This window comes from Miniopterus natalensis, chromosome 12 (assembly GCF_054644295.1).
Source record: "Miniopterus natalensis isolate mMinNat1 chromosome 12, mMinNat1.hap1, whole genome shotgun sequence".
Lineage (NCBI taxonomy): Eukaryota > Metazoa > Chordata > Mammalia > Chiroptera > Miniopteridae > Miniopterus > Miniopterus natalensis.
In genome coordinates, this window is record NC_142092.1 from 44,154,436 (window position 1) to 44,177,841 (window position 23,406).

Here is a 23,406-nt window from a genome sequence, read left to right on the forward strand (position 1 = left end):
AGTAAAGACTATGTTTTAATGGTCTAATTGAGGATAGCATATTATCCTCAGTTGTGGACATAGTGTTAAAAAGTAGCAGTGGTGGAGGGCAACATTTAATAGGGAACATCCATTTACTTTAGGTTGGATTTATCAGATTTTTTAATTGCAGGGAATGTGTGTAGTCCATTAAAGCAACCTGACCCTGCATAAAATAAAGTAACTAGAAATAGATGCTTCTGCCATCTGGTTATCTAGGCTGAGCCACTTCCAACCTCCCCACCACTGTTTCCGTCCCATTAACATTAGTGAAACCTGAGTCATCTAACCACCCAGGAGACTCAGCCCCCAGGGTCAGAGATTCATGAAGCACAATGAAGGATGGAACTAAGCTCAGGATTCTGAGGTGGTAAATATTTCCTGATGGTGTATATATGTGACATGATTGTTCAGTCCTAATTCTGACCAACTCCAGAGGTATCTTCTGACACATAAGAGCAAAAGTTCCTGAGAGACTTAGGAATTCAAATTAAATTTAAATAGGAATTTAGAAAATTGACAAATATTTTAGTGTTGTGATAGAGTACCGGACAATCTTGGACTAGGGATCAGAGGCTGAAATTGTCAGTTAGCTTTGTTCCTCTCTAGTTGACTACCCTTGAGTAAGTTACTTCTTGGAGCTTCATTTTCCTCATCAAAAAAAAATAAAATAAAGATAATACAGTTTGCCTCTCCTAGTTTAAGGAGTAATAAAGACTTGGAATACCTTCAGGATACCTCAAGGTAATAGCAAGTAGATTGGGTTTTGAGAAACCAATTGCTTATTGATTGACACTGAGAAGATGAATTAACTACTTTTGTGTGGACTGGAGCAGTTAGTTGGTAATTTACACCTGTAATTAAAAGGCTGCCCTGGATATTGGGTTCCCAGGACATCAGCAGTTTGAATTTACCATGTTGATTGTCATAGAGCTCCACTAGTTTTTCTGAAAATGGTAGGAAAAAGGATTGGTGGTGGCGACCATCTCTAATAAACAAAAATAAATGTTAAAAAATTAGGTGAGGATGGACAAAGGAGCAGCCCTGCTGGCTCGGCTCAGTTGGTTGGGCGCGGTCCCAACCATGCACCAGGAGGCCGCCAGTTTGATTCCCGGTGGGGGCACGTGCTTGGGGTTGGGCTCGATCCCCAGCAGGGGGCGCGCGGGAGGCAGTCAATAGATGTTTCTCTCTCCCTCTCCCTTCTTCCCTCTCTAAAATCAATAAAAACATATAAAAACAGAACAAAATAAAAGCCACAAGGGGGCAAAACCACTTGTTTCGGAGGGAGGTGTGGTTACTGCTTTGGTTTAAGCCTGTACCCTTTCTGACGCATCTCTCGATCGTCGTCTTCGTCGTCTTTGTTCCTTAGAGAATCTTGCTTATTGGTAACCTGCTCTTCACCCTGGAAATCAAACATTGGAGCAGAGATGCAACGATGAGAACCCTGGGCATGGTGGACCCTGATCTGCTTTGCTCAGCAAACAACTCTCAAAATGTCCTTTCAAATTATTATTTAAAAAGATAGCTCCTATTGGATATTTTCTTTCTTATCACACAAAAAAGTGTGATCCAAGATCACACTTATCTCTCCCTTTTCTTCCAAAGGAGCTGTTGGTATTTTCTCATTTTCTTTAGGGAACAGACTCACTCATATCTCTGCTTTTTTTTGCTCCTGTGTCTACTGTAATCATTCAACACCAGCTCTGTTTTCAGGAAAGTGCTAAATGAAGTTCATGCTAGAGACTGCATAACTGTCCCTTTATACCCAGCCAGCCCTGGTTTCCAGAGGGCTGAGACCAAGGCTGGGTTTCTGTCCCTGGCAGCCCAAGGCGTGGTCTGCAGATGTTAACACTAGCTCAGCATCTTCAAGGGCTGGTAAAACGCCCCTTGGGAACTGGGCTCCTTCTCTCAGCTAGCCCTTGCTCTAATTAATGAGTGGAGTACAGGGTGGGACGAAGTAGGTTTACAGTTGTTTGTATGGAAAAATAATACAATAATAAATAAGAATATAAGAATAACCTCTGTGTTTCACATACAACCGTAAACCTACTTTTGCCCCACCCTGAATATCCCTGGACCAGCTTTCATGGATAATCTTTCTAGGTACCGCATGAGCTCTTTAATATCCACAACCTGCCCTGTTCTCAGGACGGAGCAGAGGATTTCTGGTCTCTCTCTGTTCTGCAGTAATGTCTAAGACAGGCCCAGCTACTGTAAGCAATAGCTACTCCTCAGTCTTCATATTTCTGTTTACAATAGTGAAGCGTCTAATTTTTTGTTTTTGATTTTGTGTGTGTGAAACAGTCTTTAAAAAGACATTTTAGAGCAGTTTTAGGTTCACAGCAAAATAGAGGGGAAGGTACAGAGATTCCCCGTATACTCCCTGCCCCCTTCCCTCCACAGCCTCCCCCACTATTCACTTCCCTCATCAGAGTGGTGCATTTGTTATAATCAATGAACCTACAAAGTCATAGTTTACATTAGGGTTCACTCGTGGTGTTTGTCGACAAGCGGAAAGTTCTGAGATGCCCTAAATTGAATCACAGCAGGCTGGAGGGTGGGAGGAAGAGACCAGAAGTTAATCAGTGAGCAGAGCCAAGGGCAGAGATCAACAAAAGACAGTTCACATCCTGAGGTATGGCGGGCACCGGCTCCCGGGCTGCGCTCGCCGCTCTCATGCGAGGCTAGCTGACCACCAGGCACCACTGCGCCTTGCTCACCATGACCGCTCTGGACTTGCCCGCAATCAGTCCAAAAGCAGCAGGTGCTTCTTCCTTACGGACTCTGCACCTATCCCAGAACTTTCTTCGTTTCACCTTCTCCTGCCCCCCCTTGTCTACAGCCAATGTAAATTCTTTTAAAACAACTTACATCTTTGTATTCACTGTATAACAGAGCCCCCTCGGCCTCAGGATGGTGCTCACTCTGTCTTGTCCCTATAGCTCTGCTGTCGGTGGTTTGGTCTGCAGGCCCCAAGACCAGGTCCTCTTTCCGGCTGGTGCGGGACTCGATAAACCCTTTCTTTCAGAAAATCTTTCGGCAGTGAAGGTTTTTGCTTAGTAGTATTTTATTTACATCCTATGGATCTGGCAACCATTATAGTATCATACCGAGTAGTTTCACTGCCTTAAAAATCTGTTTCTATTCACCCCCCGTCCCCTCTTGGCAACCACTGATCTTTTTTCTGTCTCCATGGTTTCCCTTTTCCAGAATGTCTTCGAGTTGGAATCATATACTCTGTACCCATTTCAGATTGGCCCCTTTCACTTCAAAATATGCACTTAATGTTCCCCCATGTCTTTTCAAGGCTTGACAAGTCATTTAGTTTTAGCGATGAAGAATATTTCATTGTCTGGATTGGCCACAGTTCATTGGGCCATTCCCCTACCTTGGTTGCTTCCAGGTTTTGGTGATTATGAATAAAGCTGCTATAAACATCCATGTGCAGGTTTTATGTGGACAGAAGTATTGTTTTCTCTTTTTTGTTGTTGAATAATATTTAGTGAAATGGACACTTTTTACAATATATTAAATGAAATAGACAGTGATAATATGTATAGCACTATTCCAATTAGGTATGCATGTGGATGTATATTTGAACTAAAAGTGCTTATTATAAGATGTTGGACATTGATTTTTTTCTGAAATTACAGGTCACTTTTTTTTGTCTTTCAAATTTTGCTGCAATAATTTTCCAAATTATTTTCTCCTTCAAACAAGTTATTCTTTTTATCATGAGAACAACTTTCCCCCCAATAAATGGCTCTCTAGTAGGCAACCCAGAATTACTAAAAAGAAATTTAAAAAAAGGATAGCTAGTATGGAGAATTTGCTCACTTTGTAATAGCACAAGGCTTTATTCAAATAAGAGCCTACCCAGAACTCAATACATAAAAGAAATAGAAGCGGCATTGTGATGGAGAGCTTCAGCCTGCTCTGCAACTTAGGTGTCACTGAGGAACCCTAGGGCATGATGGACACCGTTTTAGAACCATATGTTAGAACCTTTCTCATCCACCTCATTTACTGTAAAATTGAAATGCTTTTGTTTAAGCCAGGGCTTTCTGCACAGGATGGAGCTTGGAATCTATAGTAGCTGCATGTTAGAGAAAGCCTGGGTACCCTCCCCATCAGAGAACTCTGAGGACAGGTGTAAACAGAACTTTAATTTGGACACGTATGTTTTCTTCATGACTCAGCCTTACACGGTCTAATTACCATTTGACTCATTCCTCTGGGTGCCAGCTGAGTACCATGCTTTCTGTCCCCATAGCTCTCAGGGGTTACCATGGCTCACTCACCCATCTCGGGCCGTACCTGTTTGCCATTTACATGTTCTCTGTTTTGCACAACTCTGCTCCTTGGGGAGTTGTTTCCGGATGTGTTCTGGTTTTCATAAATGTCTTCTTCATTCTAAAAACAAAGTACAGTTTGCAAAGATAAAATTTCAGAGCCATAATATGTTCTTTCAATGAGTGGTGCCTAGAAGACTTTTTTTTCTTTTTGTTAAACTTATTGGGGTGAAAATGATTAATAAGGTTATATAGGCTTCAAGTGTACAATTCTATGATACATGATCTTCATATTGCCTTGTGTGCCCACCACCCAGAGTCAAATCATCCTCCTTCGCCATATATTTGACTCCCTTTACCCTTTACCATACCCACCCCTCTTTCTTCTGGTAACCACCATGCTGTTTTCTGTGCGTATGAGTTTTTGTTTGTTCATTTTTCTTGTTTGTTCATTTGTTGCTTTCGGTTGTATATCTCACATATAATGAATTCATATGGTTCTTAACTTTTTCTGTCTTATTTCACTTGGCGTGATATTCTCCAGGTCCATTCATGTTGTCACAAATGGCACTATTTCATCTTCTCTTAGGCTGAGTTGTGTTCCATTGTGTGTATGTACCACGTTCTTCATCCAGTCCTCTATCGAAGGACACTTTGGTTGTTTCCATGTCTTGACCAACATGAATATTACTGCAGTGAACATAGGGGTGCACATGTCTTTGCGTATAAATGTTTTCAAATTTTTGGGGTAGATACCCAGAAGAGGGGCTGCTGGGTCATGTGTAACTCTATTCTTAATTTTTTGAGAAACCTCCACACTGTTTTCATAGTGGCTGTACCAGTTTACACTCCCACCAGCAGCAAGTGAGGGCTCCTTTTTCTCCAACCTCTCCGTTTGTTATTACCTGGCTTGTTGATACTAGCCATTCTAACAGGTGTGAGGTGGTATCTCATTGTAGTTTTGATTTGCATTTCCCTAATAGCTAGTGAAGTTGAGCATCTTTTCATGCCATATATCTGTTGGTAATTTGAATCTCTTCTTGGGAGAAGTGCCTGTTCAGGTCTTCTGCCCATTTCTTAATTGGATTGTTTGGTGTTGAGTTGTATGAGTTCTTTATATATTTTGTATATTAACCCCTTGCCAGAGCTGTTTGCAAATACCTCCTCCCATTTGGTTGGTTGCCTTTCTGTTTTGTTGTTGATTTCTTTTGCTGTGGAGAAGCTTTTTAGTTTGATACAGTCCCATTTATTTATTTTTGCTTTTATTTCCTTTGTCCTTGGGGTCAAGTTCATAAAATCTTCTCTAAGACTGATGTCCATAAGGTTAATACCTATGTTTTCTGCTATGTAATTTATTGTTTCAGGTCTTATATTTAGGTCTTTGGTCCATTTTGAGTTAGTTTTTGTATATGGGGACAAACAGCAATCTAAGGGTGGGTTGGCTGACATGAGGTGTTTAGATGAATCATCTGATTAAAGAAAGAACCAGTGAATCTTGGCTTATAGGGAAAGAGATGATTTTTGTTTTCTTCTGCTCTGATAGAAAAGACTGGTGTGGTTTAGCTTGAGGAAGAGAGAAAGGAAGACTGTTGCCCTTGTCTAGGCCGCATAAATTTCTAGTAAGCAGAGCTGCGGCTAAGGGTGCAGGTTTCCAGTCTCCTTTTCATCACATTACACAGGCTTTTAACTTATAAAATAAAACAAAATATAGTAAACCATAGGCCAGATAATTTTATTCATAGATGTTGGATTTATGAGATATTTATTAAAACATGTCTTGTTTGGTTTAAAGCAATTTCTGGTAGTAATGAGAATTAGAAAATAACTTCTTTTGTGAGGCTCTCTTGATTTTACTTTAAGGAACTGCGTATGGTTTGTTCTTGGTAGGTCTCCTGACCCCTTAGTGCTGTTTCCAGATGTGACAAACACTTGGCTCATTTCTCTTTTACATTTTTGGGGTCCAATCTTTTTCCTATCTCATCCCAACTTGCCTTTTTATATGGTAGTTCATTCCAAGTAAAGCAACTGCTAGATAAATAGTGCCAGGTAGGTCCTTAGGTCTTTTTAGGAAATATCCCCTGGTAGCCTGTTGGCTGTGAACTTGTCTTTCAAAAAGAACAAGTGCACGACTTTGATTTTAACTTTGGATCTCTGGCTGGCCTCAAGGATCTAGAAAAAATTGCAGTTTCAACTTGTGTTGCATTTTCCATTTGTTGAAACCCAAGAGTGCATAAACATGAATAAAATCTACCTTCCAGCACATATATGACTTATGCATGTCTTGTTGCCAAAATGCCCTTTTCTGTTACAGTTGTTTATATCTTACTTTAGCACAATTCCTTGTGCTTAGCAGACACTAACAATTATTTGTTGAATTAATGAGCCACAGTGATTTTAATCTTGCACTAACTGGCATAGCAATGTAGTATCTCTGGGTATTTCCTATCAAATCTAGCAGGTGCTGGGGGACAATATATGCAGTATGGAAAGATGACAAAGTATTGCTAATTGCTGAAACTGGCTGGTGGACACTTAGGGACTAATTTTACTATTCTTTAATGGGTGCTGAAAATTTCTTTAATAAAACATTAAAAATAAAATCCATCAGGAGTTGGCAGAAAGACGGGACACAGGTAACAGAAGAGGCTGGTCCTCAGGTCCTTAATTACAAGTGTGACACAGGCCAGGTGACATCTTTGAGAGCCTCAGTCCACCCATTTATACAACACAGTTTCGATGTGGTATCCTCATGGTTCCTTCCAGAATCCTGACACTTCCCAGCTCCATGAGGAACTTTAGCTTCTTAATGTTGACTATTCCTGCCACCTGCTGCCAGAATTGGAAGCTTCCCTGTGAAACACAAGGGCGGAGCCTGCCTTTTCAAAGTGAAAAAAAGAGGAAGGGGTGTGTGGGGGTGTGTGTATGGGGTGGAGGCGCAGAGTGGGCATGAACGATGACAAGAGCACCTCTGAATGTATTTTGCAAACATGCAGTGGGGTGGTTTTACCCCCAGGAGAGTACACACTTTAGCTTTTTAGCATTTTCAGGAAGAACGCTAACTCCTATTTGAGGATTTCCAACAGAAATAATGAGAATGTTGTGTGGGTGTTGATTGGTACCTGAAAAAATGACCGTTAAGACACATGCTTCTCTGCTTCTTTTCAAACTGGAGTCTTGGGGCTGTAATAGGAGGCTCATAATTACTTCTCAGCCCACTGTTTCTTCCCCCTCTATTTAGCAATTCAGAGTACTAGATATCTTAGTACTCCACGGGCCTACAATCATGACTGTGTTCTAAGTGCAGACCTGTCATTTCACTGAACGTGTTACAACATTGTGGGTGTTGTGGATGAGTATTTTGAAACAGTTTACAGCACTACACTTTTAATTTCTCAAATTGATGTTAGGTTTTGGAGGCCTGCGGGTAATGATCCTGGATAGAGCCCCATCTGAAGGGCAGATCCAAGAGCCAGGAGTACATTGTGCGTGGGGCGTTTCTCTTTGATGTTGCACTTTCCATGCTGCTCAAGCAACTACAGATCCACAGTGGGTGTTACAGGGAGCGCAGGTAGACAGAGACCTTTTTATTGACTTCTTCTTTCCGTTCAGTTTCTAAGCTATATTATAACTTTTAGAATACTTGTGATGTCCTCTTCTATGGAATTTTAGCTGAACACATGGCCACCGAGAATAAAGGCTACATTTCCTAGATTCCCATTTCACTAGATTCTGGCCAATGAAATGTGAGTAGAAGTGGCAGGTACATTTTGTCCCTTTGATCTTTTCTTCTGTCCTGCTGCCTGGTGTGTGGATGGTTCCACCTGGACCAAGGACGCCAGGGTCCCATTCTAGTGATATCAGAGCAGTGAGTTGGGGTGGGGGGGACTTGGGTCCCCAAAAGCCTTGAGCAGCACTCCTCTCCAGCTCTGTACTGCCCACTTCTTGACTTCTATCTGCAGGAAACAAACTTTTTCCTTGTCGCTTTTGGGTTTTGCCTTTATTTGCAGCAGGTCTGATACACTAGGTTGAATCCTTTAAAAGTTTTGTATTCGATCCTAAGAGGCCTGTGAGGTGGATACTGTGATCTCTCTTTTTGCAGACCAGGGAACTAAAGCAAAAATAAGTAAATCACTTGACTCGAGTTGCACAACCAGAAATAGCTGAGATGGGACTTGGGCTCAGACTGTCCAACCTCAGGCCACATTGTGCCCATAGAGTTTGTCCCTTGGGCCGAGGCCCTTTGACTTTGGAAATATGTAGACATAGTAAGTGGTACACCTACCACTTTGATTAGGAAAGCTTGATTTGAATGCTAGATGTAAAAGACAAGAGTAAAAATGACAGAGGCTCTGAAAGTTTCCAGAAATGCTTGTGGCTGCTTTTGAACTACATTTAGGCTCTGGAAGTCACTTCTCAAGACAGAATTTTTCAAGCCCCACCCTGTAGACTGATTTTAAGTCAATTCTATCCTTAATCGGCCGGAGTGGACACTCCTGCATTTGTGAACATGTCATGCCTCTGTGATTAGTTTAACATTCTTTATTTCTCCCAACTATGTCTACTCCACTCACAGTTTCTCCCCACCACTGTGGCCCTGATTTCACAACATGACTTTCATTTCTCAGTTTTTGTGCCAGGATTTCTCTACTGGAGATTCAGCATTACTGTGACAGGAGAGCCTCCCCTCTTCCTTCTCTATAGAAAGTGCTGTGGCCTGGTGTTGCTCCGAATGTACAAATGGCCTTGCTGAGGGGATACAGTGGGACTTGAGGACGGGGGCAAGAATGGCAACCTATACCCCAAGGAGACTTTCATCCTGACCTTCAGTGGAACATAGATCACGTAGGTTTATGGAAGATGGGAACAGTCCTGTGGGCAAATGTAATGTGGACATGGACCCTGAGGAGTTGCTATGAAGATCTTCAACTTAGCATTTGTTACTTCACAGTGAGTTCTATGAGGTGTTTGATAATGCACCTTGGCTAAAAGGCCTTAGATCACCAGAGCAGATTGAGATTGATGGTTAAAGTTGCTTATTTTATTATGTATGTGTGTATTATCTATCTATCTATCATCTATCATCTATCTATCTATCTATCTATCTATCTATCTATCTATCTATCTATCTATCTATCTATCTATCTATCTATCTATCATCTATCTATCATCTATCTATCTATCTATCTATCTATCTATCTATCTATCATCTATCAATCTATCAATCTATCATCTATCTATCTATCTATCTATCTATCTATCTATCTATCTATCTATCATCTATCTATCTATCTATCTATCTATCTATCTATCTATCTATCATCTATCTATCATCTATTTATCGTCTATCATCATCTACCGATATTTATCTAATTTACACATCTCTGTATACCTTTAAAGCAATCTTCCTAGGAGCAGTCAATGTGGTACACTCTGAGGAGTGATGCCTTAAATATTGCCATGGATGTCAAAATCCCAATACTTGTGACAAAATGTTCAGATGTCAGCTGAACTTGGGACTATGTAAGTCTATGTATTTTATCCATTTATCCGTTAAGCTAAGAGGCCAGATACTATATTTTGTCCCCCGTTCTCTACTGAATACCATGTGCCCAGGCATAGAAATGCTCGATATTGTTTTTGAATGAATGGAAAAGATATTCCTGGGGGCTACTGAGCTGATTATTGTAGCAGCTGAAACAGTGTCTCTACAACTAAGTAGAGACCAAATGGTTACAGGACAGCTTTCTCTACTTCTTTGAGAAAGTTACCTTATGTTGTAATATTCTAAGCCTCAGGTGTCTAAATAAAGATGTCAGAAATACATCTCCAAATTCTGCTGTTTTTCTGAGCTTCTTCGAGTGATCTAACCTTTCTGTGTCCATTTCTCTGAACCTGGAATTAGAGTAGACTAGAGCAACTGCCTCAAAAAGTAACTTAAAATTCTAAAATGCAATATAAAGAGATTGTAGGGTGTGACTCAACATAATAAACCTTAGGATGACTGCTATTTGGAATATTGATAAACTATCTATATTAATTGGTGTTGCATTGTGATAAAAAGCTTGGGTTTCATGGTCATACCTGGGTTCATATCCAGCCTTAATTTTTTGAGGCCCTGCACCCTGGTATGTGGGAATATAGCATTAATTTACTTGCCTATGGGGCTGTGTGGCTGTTCAAGGGCCAAACATAGTAACAGTTCATTGACTATTATGTTACATCATTTTATGGTTTAGTTTGCTACTTGTGTGCTTACTCTGTGGCATTTACAGTCACTTTGTTTTCTATTATTAATATTTGGCTTGTAAAAGTCAACATCTGTTTTGTGAATCTGATCTCTCCAAATTGTTTGAGATCATTCCTCCCCTCCTCTTTATATTTATTTATTTTTCACTCCCCAAATCTACAAATGTCAAATATTTTAAGGCCATTTCTTTATAATGTTGTCCCTCAAAATGCATTGGTTTTGCCCTGTAGGATTACATTTTCAAAGGCAGTATTCTAGAAGACTGTGATCTTTACCTATTGCTCCTGGCCTTCTTGGGTCTTGTAACCTTCTGGCTCAGCTCTTGGGTTTGTGCAATCCTTAATGTGAATTAATGGGCACTGGCTAGACTCTTCCTCCCTGAGATGCTTCTGTTGTTCTTGCTGGCCTGTGTGGGTAAGAAGCAGCAGTGCTGTGGAGGAAACCACCTGGTAAGCCTGGGGCTCACCGTCACACTTCCTTGGCACAATTCTCAGTCACCTCCCAAAGCTCTGAAGGGAGCTTTGAATTGGGTGCAACATTCTCCCCTGTGATCTTTGAGAGCTGGGGGCAGACAAAACCTCGAAGTAGAGGAATGTAGAAAAAAGGGGAAAGTGGCAGCGTTCTGTCCCTAAAGGAGAAAAACGTAAGGTTTACAACCATCAGATTAAAAAAAAATTATGAGTTTGTTTCTGCTTTGTTCATTCATTTATTTTGTTTTTTAGATTTCACATATAAGTGAGATCATATGGTATTTGTCTTTCTCCGTCTGACTTATTTCACTTAGCATAAGTCCCTATGAGTCCATCTATGTTGTTGCAAATGGCAACTGTAACTGAAAAATAAAGAAGAATTATAAAAAAATTTTAAATCTGCAAATACTTATAGAATATGATTTCCAAGAGCTTTCTTGCAAAAACTATTAGAGGGAGAACTTCAGCCAAACAAATGATAGATGGAGAAATTATGGCAAAAGGAGTGATAATATGTTTTGAATCTATTTAATGAAGTAAAATTGAAAACATCTCCAGGGATTCTGATTCCAGAACAAATTTTAAGCAGTCTACCCATGACAGCATAGAAGTATGGTCAGAACACTACTTGAAAGAGAAGGAAAGGAAAAGGTAGGAGGTAGTGTACACAGGCCCATTTCCTCATCTGTTAATTTCTGGGAGCTGAAAGAGATGATAAGTAGCTGTGTTTAAGACAGAAAGGTAAACACTACAGACATAACTATTCAGTTAAAATCAAGTGGCAGAAGAGAAAGAAATTATGGAATGTGGAAAGCATACCAATTCTGCATTATTCATAGTCTTAAGCTGGTTATAAAAGGAACCATTAAAACAAACAAACAGAAAAAACACACAAGTCTTCAGTAGAAACCAAACAAAAATAAAGAACACACAGACCATACAGTGAAAAGATTTTTTAAGAGTACAACATAAAATAGGATGAGAAGACCTAAGAGCAAACAAACATATCTGGCAAGTCAATGATTGAGTCAGATAATAAACGAATCTCAACCATATACTGAAGATAACTCCGAGAAGACGAAACATGCAATGGTCATGACCTGAATCCACCAGGCTGAACACAGGACAAGACCAAACAGTTAACCTGTCCAAAAAGAAGCAATGGCGGGGATACAGTCTCACATTCTGAGAAGCATAGTTATCTATGCGTAAATGGCACAGATTAACATAAAAGAAACACAGGGAGAAATGCCTAGAAACACACTGAGAAAGCATTTGAGAGAGCCTTTCAGCCTATGACAGATCAAGCAGGCAAAGGTAAAACTAAGGAAGACCAAAATAATGATAAATAATAGGAATCTAATGAACATCTACTGAACTCTATAACCTGAATAGAAAATATGTGGTGGCCAAGACTGCTGGTTGTTGCCAATATCTATTCCCCATTTCCTTTAAAAAGAGAACTCCGAATTTTACGGAACCTGAGATTTCCCAGGCGAGAGGTACATTTCCTAACCTCCCTGTGGCTCCGATTGTGCTCTGCCAGTGTGGTCGAAGCTGGGTGCAGCTTCTGGGAAATGTCCTCAAGCAGGGCAGGTAGAGGGGCCTCTAGACCTCTTTCTGGGTGTTTTAAAACATGTAAAATTAAATATATAGGATTAAAAGAAAACCAATTTTGTTGAAATAGTTATTAAAATAAATTTGTGATAGAATAGTGTATATGCATCTTTATTAACACATTAATAAAACAAGAAAGAAACCCCAACAAGGTCCAGTGAGATGTTCTAATAACAACCTTGATTTCAATGTCTTGAGATAATTTTAAATTATTAAAATATTGAGGTAGTAATTTTAATATTTTGAGATACTTGCAACAGATATGAACTCTTTTTATGACTTATATGTATTAACTCCATGGAGCGAGGGTGCTTTTGCATCTTGCACATTCATTTCAAACTAGAGGTTCTATCTCCTCTTGGTCTGGACTGGAGTGGAATGTGCCCCTTTCCCCTCAGGCTTATGTGGAAATCTGGCCCTTCCTTCACCCAAATGTGTCTCTTAGTTATGACGTAACTATAAATGGATACATCTGGGAGAATATGGGTCTTTTTTCTTATTTGTAATTGGATATCTTGGTTTCACTTATGGATCTGTCTGTAAATCTGCTAGTGGCAGAAATGAATTAATACCCAGGAATAAAGGCGTTAGCATTGTCTTCACAGAGACTCTTGAAATAGACAGCAGCTGAGTAATGTTTGAGCATCCTGCTTAACTGTCTCTGAGGTTGGCTTCCATTGACTTCATCAGAATCCTGGGTTACGTTTAGAAGATGAAATGCAAATTAACTTCCAATGTCATTCTGGTGCTAGACCAGACGGGCTCCCGTAGGCTGGACCCTAGTGGATGCTGCATGAAATGCCCACTTGATGGCACCACTCCATCAAGGCGGTAAGACAGACCAATGCTTGGCCCAGCTTCTGATTGTGGCAGTGTGTTGACTCTGGAAACAGAAACCTAATTAAAAACATTAATATGCTAAGCCACGATCTCGATTTTATATACTATAAATGCTTACTTCTTATAGTGTCTAAGGTGGTAAATGAATTCAATCCTTGTCAAAAAGGATTTCGGGCCAAAGGACTGAGCACCAAAAGTAAAAAACTGTGTAAAATGTCTGCAACTTGTGTCAAAAATAGATGGACCAATAGGTGGATAGAGGGTAACATAGGTGAATAAATATGTGAGAAAGCAAGTATAGTAAAATATTAATTGTAGAATGCAGGTGGTGTATATATAGGTGCTCACTATGGAATTCTTCCACCTTTTCTGTGTGTTTGGAATTCTTCATAATAAAATGTTGAAAGAAACAAATAACACTGATAATTGATTACAAAATATTAAATAAAAGAGAATGTGAGTCCCTAATGATACTCGAAAAGAGAGAGCAAGACAAAAAAAGAGAAATCTATTCTTTTCAGAAGAATGTGAATTAAGGAATATTGAAGAAATGAAAATCACTGTGTTACATATCCCAAAGTAATAACTGATTCAGAAAAGGGTCATCAATGGGTGCTAAAACCATTGAGTGAAGTGTATTGGGAAACTGGATATTCACATAGCCGTAAAGTATCATCCCCTCAGATTCCTTACTGATTAGAAAGGGAGAAGTGTGCCTTTCAACAGCACAGTCCGCTCATCACCATCCTAAGCCAGTCACCACCAGCAGGGGAGTTCAATTCCTCCAAATGCACTTATGTATAATATTTCTCTATTTCGTTTTTACATGTGGAGTTTTTAGAGCTTGGAGCTAGCCAAAAGTCACATGAAAGTAGAATTGTACATTCCAAGACACCACTGACCTTCTCCTGCTGGGTTGCCTTTCACTCTTACTATATAGCTTTTGATATTTGTGTTGATAATTTGTGTTTGATAAGGTGTGATCCTTTAAGCCTGGTTTTAATTTCCTGTTATTGTTCCCTGCCTTTCTTTGACTTAGTCTGATTTGTTCGAATAGAGAAAAATACTCCCATAAGAACTCCTACTATATGTTTGAGAGGGAGATGAACAGAACTAAATCTCAAAACACCCAATGAGAAGCTGACCCCAAGAGCAATAATATGGAAGTGCCTAGACTTTTTACTCTGAGCTAGGTACAGGCACAGGACTCTGTGCTTCTCTGCACACTACCTTACTGAACCTCTCCTTCCTTTGATTCTCTAATATTTGCATCTTTATCAATTTTTTATTATCCTGAAGCCAAGAATTCATAAATAAGCCTCCTTTCTCCTCTCATTAAAAACTAATCTTCTTTCTGCCCTTATTGGTTGCTATGGTCTATATGTTTGTGTTCCCCTCCACCCCCCAATTCATTATGCTAAAATTCTAACCCCCAAAGGTGATGGTATTAGATGGCTGGTCCTTCAGGAGTTGCTAAAGTTATGAGGGTGGAACCCTCATAAATAGGATTAGTGCATTTATAAAAGAGACCCTACAGAGACCCCCTAGCCCCTTCTACCATGTGAGGACACAGTGAGGTGCTGGCTGTGAACTGGAAGAGGGCCCCAGCGACACGGCAACTGTGTCGGCCTTGATCTCAGACTTCCAGCCTCCTGAACTGTGAGAAATACATTTCTGTTGTTTATAAGCTACTGAGTCTGTGATATTTTGTTACAGCAGCCTGAATGGACTAAGACACTGGTTCCACATCTTCCCTCATATGCACGCTTCAACCCATTCCAGTGTGGCTTCCACTCCGGCCATGCTGTGGAGATCACACCTGCCAAGGTATCAATGGTTTCCATTTGCCCTAAATCCAATTTTTATTTTATTGGTGGACCACTTCCCCCTTAAAGTACTTATGTCCCTAACGTCTGTGGTAATGTATTTTGCTAGTTTACTCTTACCATCTGGACTTCTCACCCCCTCTCCTATGCCCTATCAACCTTCACTTGTGACCCTTAATGTCACATACAGTTCCTGGGGGCTCTGTCCCCCGCATTCTCATTCACTCCTCTAACACGTATTTACTGTGCACTCACTGAGGGCCGCGCACTGCTGGTTGCTGGGCATTGTATATATATAATTCCTGTTCATAGAAAGTTTAGTCGACCGTAAATTATACAATTGAGTATTTAATTATAGTCATGATAAGGCGTATTAAAAAGTTCAAGGCACTACTTGGATAGGTTAATTGGAATAAACTCGCCTGTGTTTGAAATTCCAAAGATGCAACCCATTGAGTCACGGACAACTGGAAATAATTCTTACCAGCAAAACACCTTCCTACCGTTGAGAAAAAAAAAAAGAAAAAAGAAAGAAAGAAGTGTATAATCCCTCTGGGTCTATTAGTTCTCCTTAGTCTTGTTTCCTCCTTTGGTTTGTTTTAGTAGGCAAACCTCCAGCAGTCAGAGGGGTCAGAACGTTGCCACCCTCGTGCTTCACTGAGCAGGGGGTCAGCGCGGCTGTCACCTGCCCCCCCGGCGCCTCCGGAGCTCACCTCTGCCTCCCTCGCCCGCTTGCTTTCTCGTAAAGAGAGGCCCCTTGGCGTTTCCACACCCGGTGGAGTATTGCACACTACCTCTTACCCCCATCTGTGCTTTCTAAATTCTTCCTCCCCTTCTTTGTTTCTTGTTCCCTGACCCAAAGGCCTCACGCCCCACAGGGGAATGAGAAGCAGGCCTGTGGGTCAATAGGAGGCGGGACTTTTTGTCAGCTTTGTGTGCCTTTGTCTCCTTGCCAGGTCCAACATGCCACGCAACCTTTGATGCCCACCTCCTTTATCTGCATGGGTCTGGCCTTCGGTGAGCATTTCTTTATTTTAAATCTCCATGGCTGCACAAGTTAGAACAGTGCTCTCTAACCAACTTTCTCCTTGCAAATGTCCCTGAACCAGTGGATTTGGGTGCATGAGAAACTCAGGATGCAATAACTGGAATTAGAAAAATAAAAATTCTTCAAAAGTTAGCAAAGTTGAAAGGGGGTCTAGTTGAAAGGGAGGGACACTGACAGAGAAATAGGAGCCATCAGCAGACAACTGCACAACTTTATCTGTTGTGCTGTTTGGATCTCTAGTATGCTCCCGAAGATGAGCAGGTCGGGAGGGTCAGACCCCCCGAGAGCCGAGAAGGAGGGCAGATATATCTGTCGTGACCCCTTTTGGATTATGAACTGACACTTCCTCGTGGTGTCAAGGGCTTTGCCTCACATTAATGAATTACTTTCTGACCATGTTTCCTGGAAGAGTTACAACCTCTTATAATCTGGCAGGCTAGTTTTTTTCTGAAATGTTCCTCAGTCCACAGAATATAGAAATTTAGTTATAAACCTAAACTTATTGGTTTTGGGTTCTTGGGACGAAGATTTTGAAATTAGCAAAGTACCTTGAGGTAAATCGGAACCGACTGGCCTCTGTTGCTGGGTGCCTGTCTTTATCACCCTTTCTGCCTCCCTGCTCATGCCTCTCACGCCTTCCCATTCATGGCCTGGACTTCTCCACATAATGTAATATGGAAAAAGTAGTTCTTGACATGGTAGTTTGGGGAGTTATTCGCCCTCTACTGGGCATTTCCTTCCACCTACCACAGAGTAGACGCTCAATGTATATTTGGAATGAAAGAGTGAAAGAATGAAAACCTGTAAGGGTTCATTTGGAATATTTGGGAAATATTCCCCAATCCCCAGCCTAGGTGAACTCACCTTCTTATGTGATGAATAGTGCTTTGTACACTCTGTGTCGTACTAGTTGGCCACTATTAACTAATTTTAACCAAACAGTAGCTCTCTGTTTCCATCTCCTAGCATAATGCCTGGCACTATGTCAGAGCTCAATAAATTTGTTGAATCAATAAATGTCATGGTTTATATCAAAGAGTTTTGGTCTTGAATTTGCAGAACCAGGAGATTGGAAAGGAACATTAAAAAGTCTTCAAATATATTTCCCTGCTTCCTGATTTAACCATTCCTAGTAATCATCTACTTTGTTCCTAAACACCATGGGAGGCTCCTTGACCATGTGATTCATAGGGTTTTCATAAGAAACCTCCCTTTTTATTTGCATCTAAAGGACACATGATGTGTATAACATCCATCTTTCTTTCTTTCTTTCTTTCTTTCTTTCTTTCTTTCTTTCTTTCTTTCTTTCTTTCTTTCTTTCTTTCTTTCTTTCTTTCTTTCTTCCTTCCTCCCTCCCTCCCTCCCTCCCTCCCTCCCTCCCTCCCTCCCTCCCTCCCTCTCAAAGGAAGAAGGGAGAACAATCAGGCATGCAAAGGGTGTGAGTGGCTTCTGGGTCAAACATGTTAGCCTACGTGTGATTCAAATTAGACACTTCCAGATCCAGATCCCAGCTTAGAATGAAAATCATGTGGCACTGTGTCTGCCTAAATCTGCAATTTGAAGACAGAATTCTAAACTTCTATGGCACGAAAGAGACTTGAGGTTCATGCTCACAATAATCTGTTATATATAAAATTCCAAATACTCCCACCTTTGATTTTATTTTTTTTAAATTTGATGAGTTCGGCTAGCACCCAAAGCCCAGCTTCTCATCAACATCAATAAACAGTGTCTGGATGAGATGGGCCAGCAAGCACCACCACCCTCATTTTAAATGAAAGGACTATGGAGTGGAAGTTTTATAATCAGCAGTGAAAAACAAAAACAAAACTAGAGCCTGGTAACCAGTCTTGGTCCTGCCTTAACTGAGATAGAACATGTTTCTAAAAATCTCTGTGGCCTTCCCTCTGAGGGTTGGGGGACTCGCTTGTAGGACACATTGCCTTGTAGGCCAATGGAAACTGGTTTTCCCATGTCTGATCGGGGCTTCCAGTCATTGCTAACATGACACGTGTGTGGCAATCCATGTAGGACAAGAGATGGATAACAAACCAGCAGTCAACATGCAGAGCCTCAGAAGAAGCCTATTCAGATCAAGAGGGCATCTCTCTTGGGACATTCATGGCAGGGAAAAAAATAGCACTTAATCTCCCTTTGCTCCTTTACTTTTCCTGTGACCATTAGATGCCTGAATGCTTCCTCGAGTTTTAGTAAAAGGTAACAGTGATGGTTGTAAACCTCAGAACCTTAATCCTTGCTCTACACATGACTGAGCATCAGTGTATTTCAGCCTAGGCTACTTTCGCTCTCTCTAAAGCATGTCTGACTCTGCCACTTAAATCTAAGGTTGTTGGTGACATTAACAGGATGGTGGAGTAAGGACCTCCAAAGTTCTCCTTAATAAAAGCAACGAGAATGCTGGAAAAGTGGTCAAAATCACTTTTTCTAGAAATCTGGGAATTAATCAAAGGCTCACAGCAATCCAGACAGTGTTTTCTTCTTCTTTCTTTCATGTAAAACAACTAAATTCCAATTAGAGCAGAAAGATTTCTGGTGTCTTTATTTTCTAGTCCTATTCCACTCTCCCCAGACTCACGATAGCCTTGGAAAACAACTCTGCAACTGCAATGAAAACTGGCAGCCTAACAGCCTATGGAGGGGGCAAAATTTGCAGATAACTGCCATTATTTGACCTGTCTTGAAGTTCCTTTAGAAAATCCCACAAGGCTTGTCTGTATTTGATCTGACTCAGAGCTCACCTCCCATGATTTCCCTGGAAGCAACTGTTAATAAAGGGATCTGCCCTGAAGCAGTGATAACAGCTGGAGAAAAAAACAAGCTAAGCAAAAATTTAAAGAATGAGATAGAATGAGATATCTGTAAGGGGCTTTGAAAAGTGCTGACATTCTTGGGAATCCATTAGTTCAAGGTCATGTTCATGTGTGGGAAGGACCTGAGAGTGAGAAAGACCTGAGAAGGACCAGAGCTCTCATCTCTGGGGGATCTTGAGACCCAACAGAAGCAGGAAATGCAGGAGAACATAAAGCTGTACGTAGGAACATAAAGAGCTTTTCTGAGCACTGAAGGCAACCCCCTAACATGCACACAGTGCCCTCGGCAAAGACTGGGAGATTTATTGGTTGTAGGACATTATTACCAACCTACAGAAACACAAAGCAAATACTGTGAACAACTGTATGCCAACAAATTAAATAACATAGATGAAATGGGCAAATTCCTAGAAAAACACGAATTACCAAAACTGACTCAAGAAGAAAAAAAAAAAAAATCCCAAACCTATACCAAGTAAAAGGATTGGTTTAGTAATCACAAACTTCCCAATATAGAAAGGTCCAGAAAAATTTTAAAGAGACCCAAAGAGAGAGAGAGAGAGACGGAGGGAAAAGATAAATTACTAAAACCAGGCAAATCTAAAGTTGTTACTTTGCTTTATTTGGTGACATAAACTTAGTGGTGAGGTCCTTATAGGGCAGGGATAATCAGATTTTTTTGGTATCTTTCCAAACCAAAAAATATGTACCTTACCTGAGTCATCAACATATGTGCCTACTAAATGCTTGAAATGTAACTAGTGCAACTGAGAACCTGAATGTAAATTTTATTTAAATTTTAACTAATTTAAAATTTTAAATGAACATGAGAAATTCACTTATTGGAAAACATCTAAGTATGTTTGAAACTTGGGTATGAACTTACTTTTTCAACTATACATTTTATGAAACCTAAATATAGATCAAGTATTTTTGATAAAAATTTAGCATTAAAATTGGCATGTACTGTAAGTGTAAAAACACCACTGGCTTTTAAAGACTTAATATGAAACAAAGAATGTAAAAAAGCACCTCAATAATTTTACATTGATAAAAATTATTTTGAATTGATAATATTTCCAATATATTAGGTTAAATAAGCTATATTGTTAAAATTAATTAAACCTGTTTCATTTTACATCTTTAATGGACTTGTAGAAAAATTTATAATTACGTATGTGGCTTGCACTATATTTCCATTAGACAGATCTGCCCTTGTCCTCTGCTAATATCTACTTTTATCCACATTATTAATGATTTCGTGTTTTCCTTCCGACGCATTAATTACTGATGAGTAAGTAGTCTGCCTCCCTGCCTTTTTTTTTTTGAAGGGAACCATTTCAGGAATGCTTGTATGAGGAAAAAACAAAATCATTAAGTCCATCCCCTCACATGTCATGGAAATGACATGGGTTTTGTAGTCATCTAGGTTGTTTTCCTTTAGAAATAAGTAGGTCTAGGAATGATCATACAGATCTGAGGACACAGTAGAGAATGCAATTTTTAAAACTTTTTTCACAAAAGCAAAGTGCTATATTGTCATGTGTTTTCTATGTTTTAATTCACTTGTTGGAAAAAAAAAAAAAAAAAAGCATCTAGCTAGCTCCAGCCAGGCTTGTCCTGAGCTGTGTGAAAACCTACTGAAAAACCTGAGTGTGATGAAGTTGCCCTCCCTGACTAGAGTGTTGGAGAAACAAGACTCTTCCTCTTTACTTTGCATAATTGCTTCTAACCTCGGGCCTTTTATATTCAAAGTGTCTGGGTTAGAAGTCTATGCCAATGTTCCAGCACTTATATGCCCTCTCAAATTTTTAACCTCCATTGCACACACTCTCTCTACCTAACTGGCAGTTCATGGAGTAGCGCAGCCTTCCTCTGTGTGTGCAGGGTGGAGGCACATTTCCCATCCAGTCCTGTCTCCAGACTGTCCTAAGTGGTTTCCAGCCAACTGACTTCCTCATAAAGACAAAATCCAGTAAAGAAAATGAGCAAGAGACTTGAGCAAGTATTTCATAAAGGAGGCATCTAATGGCCAATCACATACAAAAAATAAAATTAAACCTCAGTGATATACTACTATACACCTACCAGAATCCCTGAAGTTAAAAAGCCAGATAAATATTGAGGAGGCTATGGAGTAATAGGAACTCACACTCTGTGGATGGGAGTATAAATTGGTAAACCCACTTAGGAAACCATTTTGGCCTTATTACTAAAGTTAAAAATATATATGCATTCCCGGTAACCTAGCAATTCCACTCCTTAGGTGTAACTCCAGAATAAACTCACATACAAGGGAATTCATAGCTTTGTTTTTTGTAAAAGCTTTCAAAATCTTCACACTTAACAACTATCCACTAACAGTAAAAATAGACTGTGTAATATTTATGGAGAATACTGTATATTGATGAAATTGGATGAACTCGTTACATCCAACACTACAGCCGAATCTTAGAAATATTGTGCTGAACTAAAGAAGCCAGTTACAACATGATTCTTCTTGCCTAATTCTAGATAAACATTTTGCAATGAGCAAAGTTTTTCTTATCGCATAAAGTTAAAAAACAGGCAAAGGTGGTGCTTGGATTCATAATTAGAAAAAGTTAAGGTATAAAGCAAAGCAGGGAAGTAATTACCATAAAGCTGGGATAGTTGTGACCCTGGGGGAAGGAGGCAGTTATGAGAGAATGCACCCGGTTGGGGCCTCTGAGCTGAGAAATGGCAATATCCTGTTTCTTAACCTGGGTGGCACTTTATAATAAGTTGTATATTTGGTTCTCTGTGTTTCTGCATGTCACATTTCACAATGCAAAAATTTTTTAAAATAAAAAATCTCCCTTCCTACAACCCCATTCTTGCCTCCCGAGCCTGTCTCTCCCCCGTCCCCTGTTCCGTGTCCCTTCTGCCCTCATTGTCTCCAGTCTCTTAACTCCCACTCATAACATAAACTGCCCCTTCGCACTCCCTCAAGGTCACCAGTAACTGGCAAAGCAAATGAACTTATCTTGTTCTACTGTTGACCTGATAGCTCTCTTTTCCCTTGGCTCCCCTGACACTTCCTCTACTTCTCTGATTTTCCAGCTCCTTCGACACTGGTGCTTCCCAGCTTTCTCCATATGATCTCATCCACACCCATGGCCCATCTCTGCGCTAATGGCCCCCGGATGAATGATGACCCCTTCTAGGTTCCAGGTGCAGCTGTCTACGTTTCCTGCTGCATCTCTCTCTTTATCTAGGTATACAAAATCACCTGAATTTCAACCAACAGGCCTCCAAACAAATTCAATCTCTTCCTTGCTCCAACCCGATTCCTGAATTTCCTATCTAAATAAACTTCCAAGTTAACATCTCAAGCTAGAAATGTTGACTCACCAGTCTCCTTAACCTGCCCCAGCACCAAGGGCTACTATTATTATGTTCATTCTGTGTGCTAGGCATTTGCTATGGTCCGATGTTTCTGTCCCCCACAAATCCATATGCTAAAGCCCTAATTCCCAATGTGGTGATATTAGGAAGTGGACACTTTGGGAGGTGATTACATCATGAAGGCAGGGCCCTCATGAACAGAACTAGTGCTCTCATAAGAGACCTCAGAGAGGTCTCCGGCACCTTCTTCCATGTGAGGACACAGCTAGAAGACGCTGTCTCTGAGGAGCTGCTGTAACCCACCCCTCTGTTCTTCTAGAGGTGTAACCCACCCCTCTGTTTCTGTTAGAAGTGTTTTTGTTAAAGATGAATTGCTAACTAATATGTAACCTGTGGGTGAGCGGCCTACATGTGTAAGAGTTCTAGGAACTAGCTTCAGGGGAGGAGGCTCACTCCAGCAACTGGACCTTCTGGCTCCGGGAGATGTGCTGACTCTCAAGCATGAAAACCGGACCAGTTTTCAGATAATCATCAGAATGAATTGTGCTGACTTACTGTAGAGAACTTTCAACCCTTCTTCCCCTGATTTCTTTGTTCTGCTTTCCCTCTCCCTCCTAATAAAACCCCCTGCTTGCACTGAGATTTTAAGACGGTGTTTGGGATGGGAGTCGGCCCTCTTCTCATGCAGCTGGCACTTGAGCAAACTGTGTCTTTCCTTCCATCAGCATCTGTCTCTCAAGTATTGGTTTTTGAAGTGACAGGCAGCCGAACTTGAGGTCAGTATCAGTGGGTCCTCCCTGGACCTGGAGCCTGCTGGTGCCTTCATCTTGGACTTTAAAACTGTGAGAAAT

At 40.5% G+C, this 23,406-nt stretch overlaps 1 protein-coding gene across 1 annotated transcript in view; it reads right to left on the reverse strand.

Moving 5' to 3' along the window:
• SLC28A3 (solute carrier family 28 member 3) overlaps window positions 1–23,406 on the reverse strand; it is a 50,120-nt gene that overhangs the window by 23,484 nt on the left and 3,230 nt on the right. Inside the window, exons 2-3 of the mRNA XM_087822546.1 lie at window positions 4,336–4,431; window positions 1,338–1,420 (exon numbers count right to left, since the gene is read on the reverse strand). Coding sequence (XP_087678672.1) covers window positions 1,338–1,420; window positions 4,336–4,431 — 179 coding nt within the window. The remainder of the gene's footprint in view (window positions 1–1,337; window positions 1,421–4,335; window positions 4,432–23,406) is intronic.